The sequence below is a fragment of the Mustela lutreola genome, chromosome X, assembly GCF_030435805.1.
Source record: "Mustela lutreola isolate mMusLut2 chromosome X, mMusLut2.pri, whole genome shotgun sequence".
Lineage (NCBI taxonomy): Eukaryota > Metazoa > Chordata > Mammalia > Carnivora > Mustelidae > Mustela > Mustela lutreola.
Genome location: NC_081308.1, coordinates 41033764 through 41048577, shown reverse-complemented (window position 1 = coordinate 41048577; position 14814 = coordinate 41033764). Strand labels below are relative to the sequence as shown.

Sequence of the window (14814 nt, the reverse complement as noted above, 5' to 3'; positions counted from 1 at the left end):
AGGGAGGGCCAAGCACTGGGGAAGGCTGAAGTCAAGGCCCCGTATCATCTGCTTAGAATACAGGCCAGAGGACACCCACAGCACTCCATGTGGTCACACTTCCTGGTGGCTGCTTAATCCAGGCTGAGTTCTTCCTAGGCCCTGTCCTTCCCTAAGGCAGTCAGCAGGCACACTGGGACTCTTTTGCCTTTTAAAATTATTTATTTTTTTAAAAAAATACTTTATTTATTTATTTGACAGAGACACAGAGAGAGAGGGAACACAAGCACGCAGGAGTGGGAAAGGGAGAAGCAGGCTCCCCGCTGAGCAGGGAGCCCAATGCAGGGCTGGATTCTGGGACCCTGGGATCATGACCTGAGCTGAAGGCAGACACTTAACTGACTGAGCCACCCAGGTGTCTCGCCTCTTAAAATTTTTAAATAAAGTATTCCCGGCCCCCATCAAATTAGGATGTTTTGGGGGTTTTGTTTGTCTGGTTTTGTTAAATGGTTTTGATTGGCCAAATAAAACAGCCTGTGACTTAAGGAATAAGAACTGTGGCTTAGGGTCCCAGCAACAGGGATTTTCTCCATCACAGTATCCCACAAGCCTAATGACTTTATGAGAAGTAAATCTCTGTGTGTGTGTGTGTGTGTGTGTGTGTGTGTGTTAAGGTAACCAGTGGATATACAGAAGCATTGAGAGGATTACAATTTTGCCATCTCTTTCTGAATGATTGCTAAATCTTATATTGGTATAAGTAGCTACAGATATATATATATATATGTATATATATATATATATATATATATATATACACACACACACACACACACACACTTATAAATTTGCCTATCTTAAATGAAACTATTCTTCATTTCTCCATTTCCATCTCTATTGGCCCTCTTTCCCAGGCTCCACAGATTAATCAAAAAGAATATCAGGAGACACTTAAGATGCCTTGAGACCAGATACTTAGGACACAGTTTTCTGACACTGAATGAAGCGGAAAGCCCCTTAGGCATCACTTTCATACTTTATCAGTTTCAAACTCCTATCTGTAATGATCTTCTAAGGTTCACTAGACCTGGAAACAACTAGCTGAATCACTAGAGTAAAAGAGTAAAATAGTTTGGGTTAGATCTATGAAAATGGTCTACTTACACACACACACACACACACACTTTCTCTCTGTCTTATTGTAACTTAATATAATCACAGTGGTTTTCTCTGAAATTTACTAAGCCCTTGCATGCTTACTCAGTGATTAAAAGCACAATGTTTATAGCTCAATAGCATTATTCTAGAGTAACTTCAGTTATTACTTGTTACAGTGGAAGCCATAAGTAAAATTTCACTTTTAAGAGACTTTTGTTGTGTTTCTTATGCTCAGTATCAAAACTCACAATGTGATTCCTGCCTCTTGTTTTATTCAGAGACACTTTTTCAGAAATCTTGGTTCTATTCTGGCTTATGCTTTCTTGGGGACTGCCGTTTCCTGCTTCATTATCGGGTAAGTTAACTCTTTGTCAGTAATAAAATTAACACACTTACCAAAGAGATGAGATCCACATGGGTCCGAGAGCCCCGTGTTTTCCCCAGCTATACTGAGATGCAGCTGACCAATCACATTGCTGTGAGTTTCAAGTGGACAGTGTGTTGAATTGATATATTTATAAATTGCAAAATCATTACCACCATAATATTCGCTACCACCTTCATCCTGTCACATAGTTACCATTTCTTTCTTGTGATGAGACCTACTCTCTTAGCAAAATTCAAGTATATGACACAGAATTATTACCGACAGTCCTCATGATGTACCTTAGGTCCCCAAACTTGTTACTCTTCTAACTGGAAGTTTGTATCTTTTGGCCAACATCTCCCCATTTCCCCCATCCCCAACCCCTGACAACCAGCAGAGTCCAGGATTTCGATGTTTAGGATGATGGTGGTTAAGATCTAGAGCCACGTCATGCAGTGTGGTAGCTGTTAGCCCTGTGTAGCTATTCAAATTAAGATTAAGCTAATTAAAATGAAATAAAATTTACACCTAGTCCCCAGATCTTGTTTCCTGATAACATCCTACAGTAAAAAGAACCAGGGGCCCCTTGCAGAAATGGCTGATTTTAGGGCTGGGGCAGCAAATATACAAGATAAGAATGGAGCATATCGTCAGGCCAAGAAATAAGGAAGCGCCCAGAAAACAAACAAACAAAAGGACATGGGGCGTGTCAAAGAGGCGCAGAGCCAACCTGAAAGCTCCCCTAAGGCCAGTGGCCAAAGAACGACAAAATAAATAACATTGTACTGGACCCAGACTATAAAGTAAACATTTGAGTCTTGACCGATGTTAATAACTGATTGGATGAATAAATACATGGCAGAGAAGTGACCCATCTCCTGCACAGAAGAATTCCAAATAATTTATGTTGACCCCCGGCCCTGCCAGAGAGGGAGCTTACGTCCCCTCCTGCTTTGGTTGCAGGCTGTGCTTAGTGACTTTGTCCCACCAAGGACAGCAGGGGAAAAGGAGGAAGAGAGTGTAGCTTGCTGGTGGGGAGAGCCTGACAAACACCATGTTGGCTAGATTATCAAGGTCAGCAGCCATAGTGGCAAATCATGCTGGGATGCTGCACCCTCGGTGTTTGTGATGAGAGTGGCACTTTCCATCCCCAAAACACGTCACCTTGGTGTAATCGTGAGAAGGAAAGATCAGCCGAGTCCAAGTGGGGACACATTCTACAAAATACGCTACCAGTATTCCTCAAAACTGCCAAGGTCATCAAAACCACGCAAAGTCAGAGAGACCATCCCAGCCAAGAGGAGACTACAGAGACACGATGACTAAGTGTCATGTGGGATCCTGGATGGGATCCTGGAATAGAAACGGGACATTAGGTAAAAGCTCAAGGAAATTGGAATAAAGTATGGACCTTATTTACTTTTTAAAAAATGAGCTGGAAAGCTGGAGGAGATAAAAGGCCAAGGGCATTTTGTGTCATCAAAATAGGAGAGGCTTGGACTTCGTCCTTTAAGAATGACAGATTAGCTAACTGGTATTACTGGCAAGATGGGGAAAGATTGCCAGAGAGCAGCCCGGCACCCAAGTCTGTTTGTGGTCAAAGGAAATGGACAGGCAAGTGTAGTTTCAGGGAAAGTCTGAAAGGAAGGGGAAAGAAGCCTTCGACGAGCAATAAAAGGCAAATCACATCTGTCCCACAGAGTTACTGGGAATCAAAGTTGAACTGTTTAAGTGTCTGGAACAGTGCCCGGCCCCCAGTATGGAAGCATTGAGTTATACCTATGTACTGTCCAAAGGATTCCATTCTGGAAATAGTTCCTGAGCTCCCAGCTTAGTCAGTCTGTTGCTCTCGGTGCCCAGGATACAAAGGTGAGCCACAGAGTGGTCCTGACTGGCAAGAATAGTATTATTAGAGTGTTAGCTGTAGGGTACAGTGAATCCATTCTGGGGTTATTTTTACTCCTCTAACCCCTGCAGCTGCCCTCCCCCCACACCCTTACTGACATGCACCAGGCCTTTTAACACTCATCACTCCTCCCATTTTGTAAGCTCTCCTGTAGGAAATGTGCTCCGGCCAAGTGGAAATATTTAACTCAGGAGTCTATCTTGGACCATGTCACATCCTGCATGGCACGAGAAGGGCCACCGCTGGCCTGCCCCAACCCCTGCAGAGAAGGCAAGGCTGGATACACCGACGGGTGCACTGAGATTTTACTAGGACATTTACAGCGTTTAGTTCCTTTTTCCTTTGTTTTCTTTCTTTTTTTTTTTTTTTTTTCAATAATTCTTGGCAAAGAAGTTTGGTCGCTTGGACCTTCACAGCCTGCCCATGTTTGTTTTTCTCTCTAACTCCTCCAGCTCTCACTCCTTTGCACAGCTTTAAACACACTGCCTTACAATCCCGTCAGTTTTGTTCAAGCCGTTGAGTACACACCGTGAAGCGCGCTTTCCCTTCCCTTCCCCTCGATTACCCGGTGGCTTCAGAGGCCTTAAGGTTGTTGCTAATCGAGGGCCCTACTTGATAGTTGGAAGTAACCATGGCTTTAAGAAATGGAGTGGTGTTCACATGTTTCAGCAAGAGGTCGTTAACGACGCACCATTACTTGGTGCCAAAGTCTTATTTGCATGCGTTCCTGGTAAGTGTCCAAGGACAGCAGCTGCCCAGGGTTTTCACTGATCACCCGTAAAGTGCAGTACTGGGGGCTGCTCTGCTCGCATGTGAGCCACTGTGCTCCATAAGGAGGGTTTTCGTTTTCTCTTGTCACACACTCTCCCTCCGCTCCTTACAGAAATCTCATGTACGGTGTGGTGAAGCTCATGAAGCTCGTGGGGCAGCTCTCGGACAAATTCTACTACACAGACTGTCTCTTCTTCGGAGCCATTATCTCTGCCACCGACCCAGGTATTCGGCATTTTTGGCTTTGTCATTGTGACATTCCATTATTTCAATCTTAAACCATTCAGAGCAACCAGTAATTTTGGTCACAGTAGGGAGACTGTACAGTCAGCATGGAATGGCGGGGGAGGAGATCAGGAAGTGGTCTAACAGTTAGATGGCTTTATGAAGGGTATGTGTTTCCCTTTTGTTTTTACTATTATTATTAAGATTTTACTTATTTGAGAGAAGGAGAGACCACATGTGTGTGTGCACATGTGCATGGGCGGGGTGGGGGGGAGAGTCAGAAAGGGAGAAGCAGACTCCCCGCTGAGCGGCAAGCTAGATGTGAGGCTCGATCCCAGGACCCTGAGATCATGACTTGAGCCAAAGGCAGAGGCTTAACCCATTGAGCCACCCAGGTGCCCCTTTATTATTTTTGTGTTGTGCTAAAAAATACATAACGAATTTTACCATCTTCATCATTCTTAAGTGTGTACAGTTCAGCAGTGTCTGTTCACACTGTTGTGCATTCAACCTCCAGAACCTTTTCATTTTGCAAAACTGGAACTCGGTATGCATTAGACAGTAACTCCCCCATTTCCACCTTCCTCCAGTCCCCAGCAAGCACCATTCTTCTCCCTGTCTCTGTGAGTGTGACTATGGTAGCTACTTTATAGAAGGTGGAACCGTACAACACTTGTCTGTGTGTGTGTCTGGCATGTATGAATCCATGTAATGTCTTCACAGTTCATCTGTGCAGTAGCACGTGTTGGGGCTTCCTTCCTTTTCCAGACCCAATAATATTCCACTGCGCATCTGCACCACATTCTGTTTACGCATCTGTCCACGGTGGACACTTGGGTTACTTCTGCCTGTATCTCCCTTTTGTCTTTCATTTTTGAATGTCTAATATGGCCATAATTTTTACACTTTGACTATCTTCTTCCTCAGTATTGTGCTTTCGTCTTCATCGAGGAAATCATATCATTTCATATCATTTTCATTTAAATAAGACCTTTTCTTTTTTTTTAAATTTTATTTATTTATTTGACAGACAGAGATCACAAGTAGACAGAGAGGCTGGCAGAGAGGAGAGGAAGCAAGCTCCCCGCTGAGCAGAGAGCCCGATGTGGGGCTCGATCCCAGGACCCTGAGATCATGACCTGAGCCAAAGGCAGAGGCTTAATCCACTGAGCCACCCAGGCGCCCCTAAATAAGACCTTTTCTTAATGGGCGTGCACACCAATACCTGCAGTGACTGTACTGTCCTTTGTAAACTCTTTTTTTGCTCAGTGTTCCTGCATAACAGCACACCGTGGCCTGGTTCCGATTCATAACTCTCTGACCTTGTACTTTCCAAGTGTCAGTCAAACTATTTCTTCAAAGTGGAATCATTATATGCCTGCCCCGCTCTGCAGCTCCAGAACAAACAAACAAAAAAAACCTCCCTTCTCCAAGTTGGAACCTACAATTAAATCAGTTCACATAAAGCAGTTCTAGCTAGTCCTTCCTCTGATGTCAACCACTGAGAGGACATTGTAGGCAAAGAACGTACAGAGAAAAAGATGGTGCTGTCCCGGTAATGGTGGTGCAAAGACCTTCTCACCATCGGGGTGCCCTCTAACATTCTGGATAGTAATGGTTTTAAAAATACTAAGAATCTCCCCACCACACAACTGCACCATGCCTCGTGGGGAGTCCTCCAGATCAGTGCAATGATAGACATGGTCTGTGTTCTGTGCCCAGTCTGGTATGGCAGCCAGTAGCCACATACGGCCACTGAACCCTCGAAATGAGGGGTAGTGCAACTGAAGAACTGACTTTTAAATTTTATTTTGTGTTAAGTAATTTGAATTTAGATAGCTACACATGCTGGGGCTGACAGTTGTGTGGCTCTGAAAACTGCCACTGTTCCAAAAACCATTGACCTCTCTTACTGCCATACTTTATTCCAAACACTAAGTAAACTGGTATCAAAGACTTGGCTGGTTGAAGCACCCTGGGTTTGGAAAAAGAGTGCCGGGGGCACCTGGGTGGCTCAGTGGGTTAAAGCCTCTGCCTTCGGCTCAGGTCATGATCCCAGGGTCCTAGGATCAAGCTCCACATCGGGCTCTCTGCTCAGCAGGGAGCCTGCTTCTCTTCCTCTCTCTCTGCCTGCCTCTCTGCCTACTTGTGATCTCTCTGTCAAATAAATAAATAAAATATTTTTTTAAAAAAAGAGTGCCGGGAGGTGGAGTCACAGGTGGAAGTTTGAGTCCGAGACCCTCCATCCACTGACCAGATGGGCCTGTGCACACCTTCTCTCCTCCGTGTCAGTTTCCTCATTCAAGAAGTAGGATTAATGATACCTATTTCCCAGGGCTATCATGAACATTAAATGAACGAACACATGTAAACCATTTACCATAGCATCTGCTAATCACGTCGGTCTCTATCCACATCTGGCTTAGGCAGAGATTTTTAAGACAGGTGTTTAGTCTCTCTGAAAACTATACTCATCTGTAACTTAAAAAAAAAAGCTTTAAAAAAAAAATTTATTTGAGAGAACAGGGGTAGAGGGGCAAAGGGAGAGGAAGAGAATCTCAGGCAGACTTCCTGCAGAGCAAGGAGCCCAGTGTGGGGCTCAATCTCGCCACCCTGAGATCACAACCTGAGCTGAAACCAAGAGTCAGATGCTTAACCAACTGAGCCACCCAGGTGCCCCCTTGTCTATGACTTTATCGCTAACTTCTTACACTAGTACCACCATTAAGCAAAGGGAAGTTACTGTCATATAAAGTTCACTGATGTTGTTTTCTGACCTATTAGTATTGCTTCATTTAATTGGATAGAAAGGCTTATTTTTTTTTTTCAGATTATCTTCCTAATTGTTTCCTTCCCTTTAATGCGTCCATGCTGTGGTAGAAATTAATGGAAGGCATCACCATGACGCAGCGTTGTTATTTGGCCTGTGAAGATTGGCACAGTAAGGGTTTTATGTAAATGAAAGTTTTAGAAGGTTGAAAGTTTAAGCTTATTAAACACCAGAACATTAACTTTAACTGCTTTTTAATGGAAAATTTTCTGAAATGTGGACTGTTTTTGTAAATTAAAAGCCTTTTACCAACTTCCTAAAAATCTATCGTTTGAAAACTTGGGCCATAAAAGAAATAAAAACTTGAGTGTAGAGTTAGAAGGGGCCAAAAGACCAGATTGACTCCTTGTGTCTGCTACATCAAACCAAAATTCTGGTATCAGTATACGTAGTGGTCTTGACTGATAATGAAGAAATCGGAGTCCTTGTCCCTGAGTACATCACACTGGGCTCAAGACACCAGTCTTCCGGTCTTCTTGTGGAAGGGGACACCATATGTGTGCGGTTGTGTAGGCAGCTCTGTGACCCGCAGCCACCTTTCTTGTGTGGTTATGTGTTGGGGCGCCACATGGACTGTTACTTTAGACAGACCTACAGCTCAGCAGAGGAAAATGTACATTTCCCACCCAGAGCACATCTCCAACAGTCACCAGAGAAAATGACTCGCTCCTCCTTGCCGTGCATCACGAGGAAGTGGTTCCTCTCATTTTGATTCTATCACTCTTACGCCCCCCGACTTGACCAGGCCTGCTCATGGGCTTGTCAGAGAGTAATTCTCTAGTTGTGTCACCAGGGCTGCTTAGTCTCTTGCATATCCTTTGTGACTTTGTTCCAGTATGCCACCTGCCTACACTCTCTGCCTTTACTTATTCAGCTGCTTGCTCCCACAGCTCTTGAGTCAAGCCTGGTTTGTACGTAACGATACTCGCCGCTCGTTACTGAGTGTTGGCAGGTGCTAAGTGCTCTTCAGTACACAGATGAAGTGCTCGGGGACAACTTCATGCGTTGAATGAGCAGATTCAGGTTCTTGAATTTTCCTTCGTCCTACATCTGCCCTCTTATTTTTTCTCACTACTTTCCAGAAAATGCCTTTATCAGAGATCTTCAGGCAATTACCTGGCATTTCTTAGTCCCTGTCTGGCTAGAAACAGCCCTGGTGACAGCTCTGTCTGATTTCAAGGGTCCCTCTGTGGGGGGAGCAGCCCCTTTACTCTCTACCTTGAGAAGCCACTCACCCAGTCTGTCACCCCCTCCATCATCTTCCAGTTGTCCCCACATACACTGCTTCTCTTGCTCAGGCACAGCCTGGCTCAGGAGGGGCACACGGGGGTCCCTGCATTGTTCTATGAAGGGATGGGCAGGGAGAATGAGAAATTGAAAATCAGAGGAGCCAAATTAAGACCGGGACCGTGTAATTGTTCATTGCTATGAGTATTAACTCTGTAAGCTGTAAGCAAGCCTTTCTTGTCACAAGTTAAGTGAGCTAGCTGTACATCTTTGTTTTGTTTTACTACTGCTAACTGTAGAATTGCAGGAAAATGGTGTTTAAAGTCAAAAGGGCTCTTGAATATCATGGCGCTCAAACCCCCCCTGCTTCACTAAATCTTTGGACTTGGCTGTGAGCTAAGTTCTCATAGCCTGTTGGTGGCTATGTGGAATGGCTTCTGTTTTCCCCTCCAGATTAACTCACCACCCTTCTCCACCCTCTTTTGGGCTCCAGGAGGCTGATTTGTATGGAAGATTCCAAAGTTTCCTTTGCTGTCTGGTTTCCCATTGGCAACTAGAAGGAGGGTAGAGATGCAGGGTCCTGTGGGCTGGTTGTGTTCCTTGATCAGGGGACACTGATCCTATCAGGGGACCCTCTCTGCACGGCTCCTGGCTCAGGCAGTCATGCCTTCTCTGGACCCTCTGGGCCCAGGCATAGTATAGGATAGTCCCTGTTTTCAGCAATACATACTATCTCTCTCTTGTGGTTTTTCCCATACTCTGCCCACATTTCCATAAACACTCCCTTTGTTAAATACTTCTCAAATTGCTCAGTTTAAGGGTCTTATTTCTCTCCTGCCAGGACTCTGACTGATAAAGTCCTGGGTCCCAGGTCTCCTGGGTTGCCAGCCCTGTGTTCTGTTCATTGAGATTAGCCTCCACCAGACTTGAGTCCCCAAGTGACTGGTGTGACCAGAGGCTCCAGTACCAAGTTCGGGTGGACATGTCATATGAGCAATGGCTAAAACTTCGCTTGGGTTCAACCACTGAGATTTTGAAAGTTTCTACAGCAGAAAGCAGCCCATCAGACAGGGCCTGTTTTCTCTTCTCTGAATTAGGGGAAATGATAGTACTACCCACCTAGGGGTGAGGACTAAAAGAGGTTATAAAACGTTTGTCATAGTGCCTGCTTTTTGATTAGTCCTTAGTAATAATTGTTGTTATTAGCATTGTCAATTTTTCATCAATACTGGGTTAAAACATTATAATTCTTTTTTTAAGATTGTATTTATTTGAAAGAGCAAGCATGAGCAGGGGAGGGGCAGAGGGAGAAGGAGAGAGCCAAGAAGACTCCCCGCTGAGCTGGGAGCCCAGTGAAGGGCTCAATCCTAGGACCCCTCAAGATCATGACCTGAGCCAAAGTCAGATACTTAACCAATTAGGCCACCCAGGTGCCCCCAAACAAGATAATTCTTATGTCACATAATGCTAAACTAGTAGAATAAAGGTTTTATATTAGTCTGGTTCTTCAGAGAAACAGAATTAATAGGGTGTGTGTGTGTGTGTGTGTGTGTGTGTGTGTGTGTGTACACACATACGTGTGTGGAGAGAGAGAGAGCAAAAAAGTAAGAAAAGAGATCAAGTGAATATGAAGAAGTGGCCATATGACTGTGGAGGCTGAGAAGTCCCCAGATCTGCTGTCTGAAGGCCTAAAAACTGGGAAAGCCAATGCTGTCCTTCCAGTCTGGTCCAAAGACAGGAGGAGACCGTTGTCCCAGCTGAAAGACGGGAAGCAAGAGCAAAGTTTTCCTCACTCAGCCTTCAGCCAACTGGATGAGTCCGACCAACAACGGGGTGGGCAATCTGCTTTACTGAGTCTTCTGACTCAAATGTTAATCTCATCCAAAACCTCACAGACAAACCCAGAATCATGTTTAATCAAATATCTGAGGCCTCATGGCCTAGTCAAGTTGACAGATAAAATTCACCCCCACAGGTTTTCTGGAAGGACCCACAGATACTGTTCATATAATAGATACTCCAGAAAATAAGAATTTTTTAGCCAAATCCCCAAAGATTTTTCCTTTTGTGTTACTTGATAAACTGTATTTAAGGATGGATAAAAGAGACTGACCTTGTGTCTTGTGTTATGAAGATAACATGTCCTCCAGGAAGTATGCCTTCTGGCGATGCCCCCCATAGTGATTTGAGCATGTGGATGTATAATTACCGGAGCAGCCTCATGACAGAGTCCACATCTTTCCTATCCAAGCTGTTCTTTGCTTCCTCACAATAAATGAATGAAACTTTTTGAAAAGGAGAGAATGATGGGAACAGTGTAGTTTTAGAATCTTCCTTAAGCCCTAATAGAAAAGGAGGAAGCAGGACAGCAAAAGTAAAACACAGGGATACAGCTGGTTGACAGAGTACGTATGGGTCCCCAGATATTATCTGCTGGGGTCAGACCACCAGCAGCGGCGAGACGGGTCGGAACTGCAGCTGTGCAGGTGGAAACGGGGAACTTTCCCCCAAGTATTCACGCTCAAAAGGAAGGGTCCCCACTCAGAGTAAAGAACTTGGTAGGTATTGGATAGCAACAGTGAAAGCTGGGATGCACTACACAGGCTCCAATCTGTGGGTGACAGTGAGGACACTGGAGGAGGTGTGAGGCTGCTGAGGTGACCCGAGCCCTCAGGGCTCTCGAAAAATACCCAGTGAAAATCTGTCTGGAAGGACAGAGACACTCCCTGAAAAGGAACTGCTAAGGACCACAGACCCTGCGTGACAGGGCATCAAAGGAGAAAGAAAGCTCAGACACCCATGGAGAAAAGAGACCAGAGGAAGTATTTCGTGAGTATTAAGGGTGGCTACGCTTGGAGGCCACATTTTCAGTATTTCAATGTAAAACCAGCAGAGGGAGCCCTAGAGCCATGAAACGAGGAAAACTAGTCTGGGTCTTCCCCTTCCCACCTCCCTTAAAATGAGCAGCTCGAAGTGGATTGAGATCCTACTTCATGCAACCATACTGTAAGAAAAAATGAGGATAGCCCCTCTGAAATAATAAAGTTGCAGATAAGTAATATCAGCAAAGTAGGGTACCAAAGCAGAATATTACTAATATTCCGATAGAAGCTAAAGGAAATTCAGGGGGTACCTGGGTGGCTCAGTTGGTTGAACTTCGGACTCTTGCTTTCTGCTTCGGTTGTGATTTCAGAATCATGGGATCGAGCCCCGCATCGGCTCCGCATTCAGCACTGGGTCTGCTTGTCCCTCTCCCTCTGCTCTCCCCTTCCCTGGTAACTTGCTTGTGCTCTCTCATTCTCTCTCTCTCAAATAAATAAAATCTTTTTTTTTTTTTTAAAAAAAGGAAACTTGGAAAATGATAGAAGTTATGAAAGCACTGTGAACATCAGGATTGGAAAATTCAGAACTGAGAGGAGTAAACAAACGATAGGCATCGTGGATAGAGTTGACAGAAAGGAGCAGATGAGGAGCCCAAGCAATAAACAAGATGTAAAAAAAAAAATTTCAAAAACTCAATTTAAAAATGGACAAAACCCAAGCAGTAGTGTCGGGGAATAACCTTGGGTGATCAAACTGTAAGGAAATGCAGGAAAATTATTGCTATAAAACGAGGTTGGTGGTTATGTTTAAGTAAGAGAAGGGGCTTGAAATTAGGATGCAGCATAGAGGTGGACTTCTGCTGGCAAAACTCCATTGCCTGCACTGGGTGATGGCTAAAAGAGGGGTTAGCTTGTAATAACTCACAAAGGTAAAATATTCGTTTGGTTTTGTTTTCTAATTGTGTGTGTTAGTAATGCCTTTGGTTGCAAATAATGGAACAAGCTGGTTCATAGGAGCTTAAATAGAGAGTTGTCTCTTTTAGCTTACGTCCCTCAGCTGGTGGCTCAGCTCCCGCGGCAGTCAGGTGTCTGGGCATCCCGTCTCTCCAGGGCACTGCCCTTGTGTTTCAGATGCACATTTGTTGCCCACTGGAGGCGAGATGACTGTGTTACATCCATCTGTCCACTGTCCTCCAGGCAAGAAGAAGTGATAATCACTGCAGGAGAAGCTGGGGAGGCGAGCTTTTAGTTTTTAAAGTCCTTATGGTAGAAACGAATGAAGCAGAAGGTGGTTGGGCGTGAGTGTGGAGAGGAGCCTGCCTGCCTGCCTGCTGAAACAGTTGTTTATCTGGAACAGTGGTACTTCACCAAGAGGGTGGTTTGTGCCCCTCAGGATACATTGGCAACGTCTGGAGACACATCTGGCTGTCCCAGTCAGCCGGGAGCATGTGACGCTACTGGTATCTAGTGGGTAGAGGCCAAGAGTACTTCTGCACATCCTACAGGGCACAGGGCAGCCACCCACCCACAATCAAGAATCCACTGGCCCCAAATGACCGTCATGCTGCGGTTGAGGGACTCTAAAATGCCTTCACGGGGACAGGGGGTCCAGACTGATGTAAATCATTACATTAATAATACTAACACATTGTTTGTCTTTTTTAAAAAGATTTATTTATTTACTTTTAAGAGGGTGAGAGAGATGGTGAGGGAGAGAGCGAGTGGGGGAAGGGGCAGAGGGGGACAATATCCAAGCGAACTCCTGCTGAGCGCAGCGCTCTGGGGCTTAGTCTCACCATCCTGTGAGATCAGGACCTGAGCCAGAATCAAGTGTCAGACGCTCAACTGACTGAAGCACCCAGGCGCCCTCATTATTTGTCTTTTTACTTTCATTTTTTCACATGTGTCTAGTGGAGTAGGGTTTTCCAGAGGCTGCATAACATGCGCTGTTGACTATCTGGTGGTCAAGTGCGGAAAGAGATAAGAGAACCATCAGTCTTCCACTAGTCTAAATACTGAAGAGATCTGAAAAACTATCAAACAAATAGCTCTCTTCTCACTGATTTTTTTTTTTTTGTTTTGGAAAATATAATTATTTTTCATCAAAAATATGTACGTTAAGGGGTGCCTGGGTGGCTGAGTTGGTTAAGCATCTGCCTTCGGCTCAGGTCATGATCCCAGGGTCCTGGAATCGAGCCTCAAGTCGGGTCCCTGCTCAGCGGGGATCCTGCTTCTCTCTCTGTCCCTCCCCCCACTCATGCTCACTGGCGCGCTCTCTCTTTCTCTCAGATAAATACATAAAATCTTTTTAAAAATAAGTACATTAACATATGATGGGGTCTATTCCTAGTTTTAAATGCATAAATATTTTTTTAAAAATATTTAAATTTTGGGTTCTGTGAATGCAGTGGTCAGTGGGAAAAGGGTTTCTGCCTTTAGAGAGATTTCACTCTACCAGTGGAGCCAAACACATTCACTGTGATTATTCCTTAAAGTTCTGTAACAGAGGTCATTTCTGAGTGTGATGGGATTGCACTGGAGAGCACAGGGTGACGAGGTGGTGTTCTTAGAATGGAGCCTCCTATCAGACCTCACTCAGATCAGGACAACTGTCATTTTCATTTTGTTTCATTTGTCTCCCAAACTGCCCTGTTCTACCAAAGGTAGGAATTGGCTCTATACGTTTATACGTGGCTTAAGCTGCAACTCACTGATATGCTTCCTGCCCATTTTTAGTGACTGTACTGGCAATATTTAATGAATTGCACGCAGACGTGGACCTTTATGCACTTCTGTTCGGGGAAAGCGTCCTGAATGATGCTGTTGCCATTGTCCTGTCCTCGTAAGTAACAATATTACTCTGCCCCGGGGAAGAAAGCCTCCGGCTTCCGGAAGGCTCTGGGCTCAATTCAGACGCTTATCTTAAAAGTGTTAAAGATTGAACCAGGTGTTTTTCTCCACTGATAAAGTTACGCTGCTTTGTCCACTTGGCAGTGATCCAAATGCTGATGGCAGCATGACGCGAGGGCTGTGGGGGGAGTGCTGGGCCAAGTGTGGATACCATTGTATAAAGTGAGCGTGCTCCGTTTTAACTCCCTCTTCTTTTTAAACCCCAGGTCTATTGTTGCCTACCAGCCAGCGGGGCTGAACACGCACGCCTTTGATGCTGCTGCCTTTTTTAAATCAGTGGGCATTTTTCTAGGCATCTTTAGTGGCTCTTTCACCATGGGAGCCGTGACGGGCGTTGTGACTGCTCTAATATCCTTTCTGTGCTTTCTGCCCCTGCCTGGGCAGGATTGCGTGCTAGTATACTCGCAAGAGCAAGGTCTCAGTTCTTCCTCTCAGAAATGGTTTCTTTTTTTTTTTTTTTCTTCCAGAAATGAATCTTTAATCGATGCTTCCACTGGGGTCAGGGGGTAGGGGTGGGGGCTCCTGAAATGTGTCCCTTTGGTGAAATGTGACAGTCGAGTATGTAGCTAGCTAGGCCTCTGAGAAGATGTCTGGGAGTGTGACTCTAGCCTTAGCTCCA

General features: G+C 44.9%; 1 protein-coding gene across 1 annotated transcript in view; it reads left to right on the top strand.

Annotated features, from left to right (window-relative positions):
* SLC9A7 (solute carrier family 9 member A7) overlaps nucleotides 1–14814 on the top strand; it is a 138133-nt gene that overhangs the window by 69682 nt on the left and 53637 nt on the right. The window contains exons 4-7 of the mRNA XM_059158749.1: nucleotides 1416–1492; nucleotides 4294–4406; nucleotides 14022–14127; nucleotides 14402–14543. Of these exons, the coding sequence (XP_059014732.1) occupies nucleotides 1416–1492; nucleotides 4294–4406; nucleotides 14022–14127; nucleotides 14402–14543 (438 nt within the window). The remainder of the gene's footprint in view (nucleotides 1–1415; nucleotides 1493–4293; nucleotides 4407–14021; nucleotides 14128–14401; nucleotides 14544–14814) is intronic.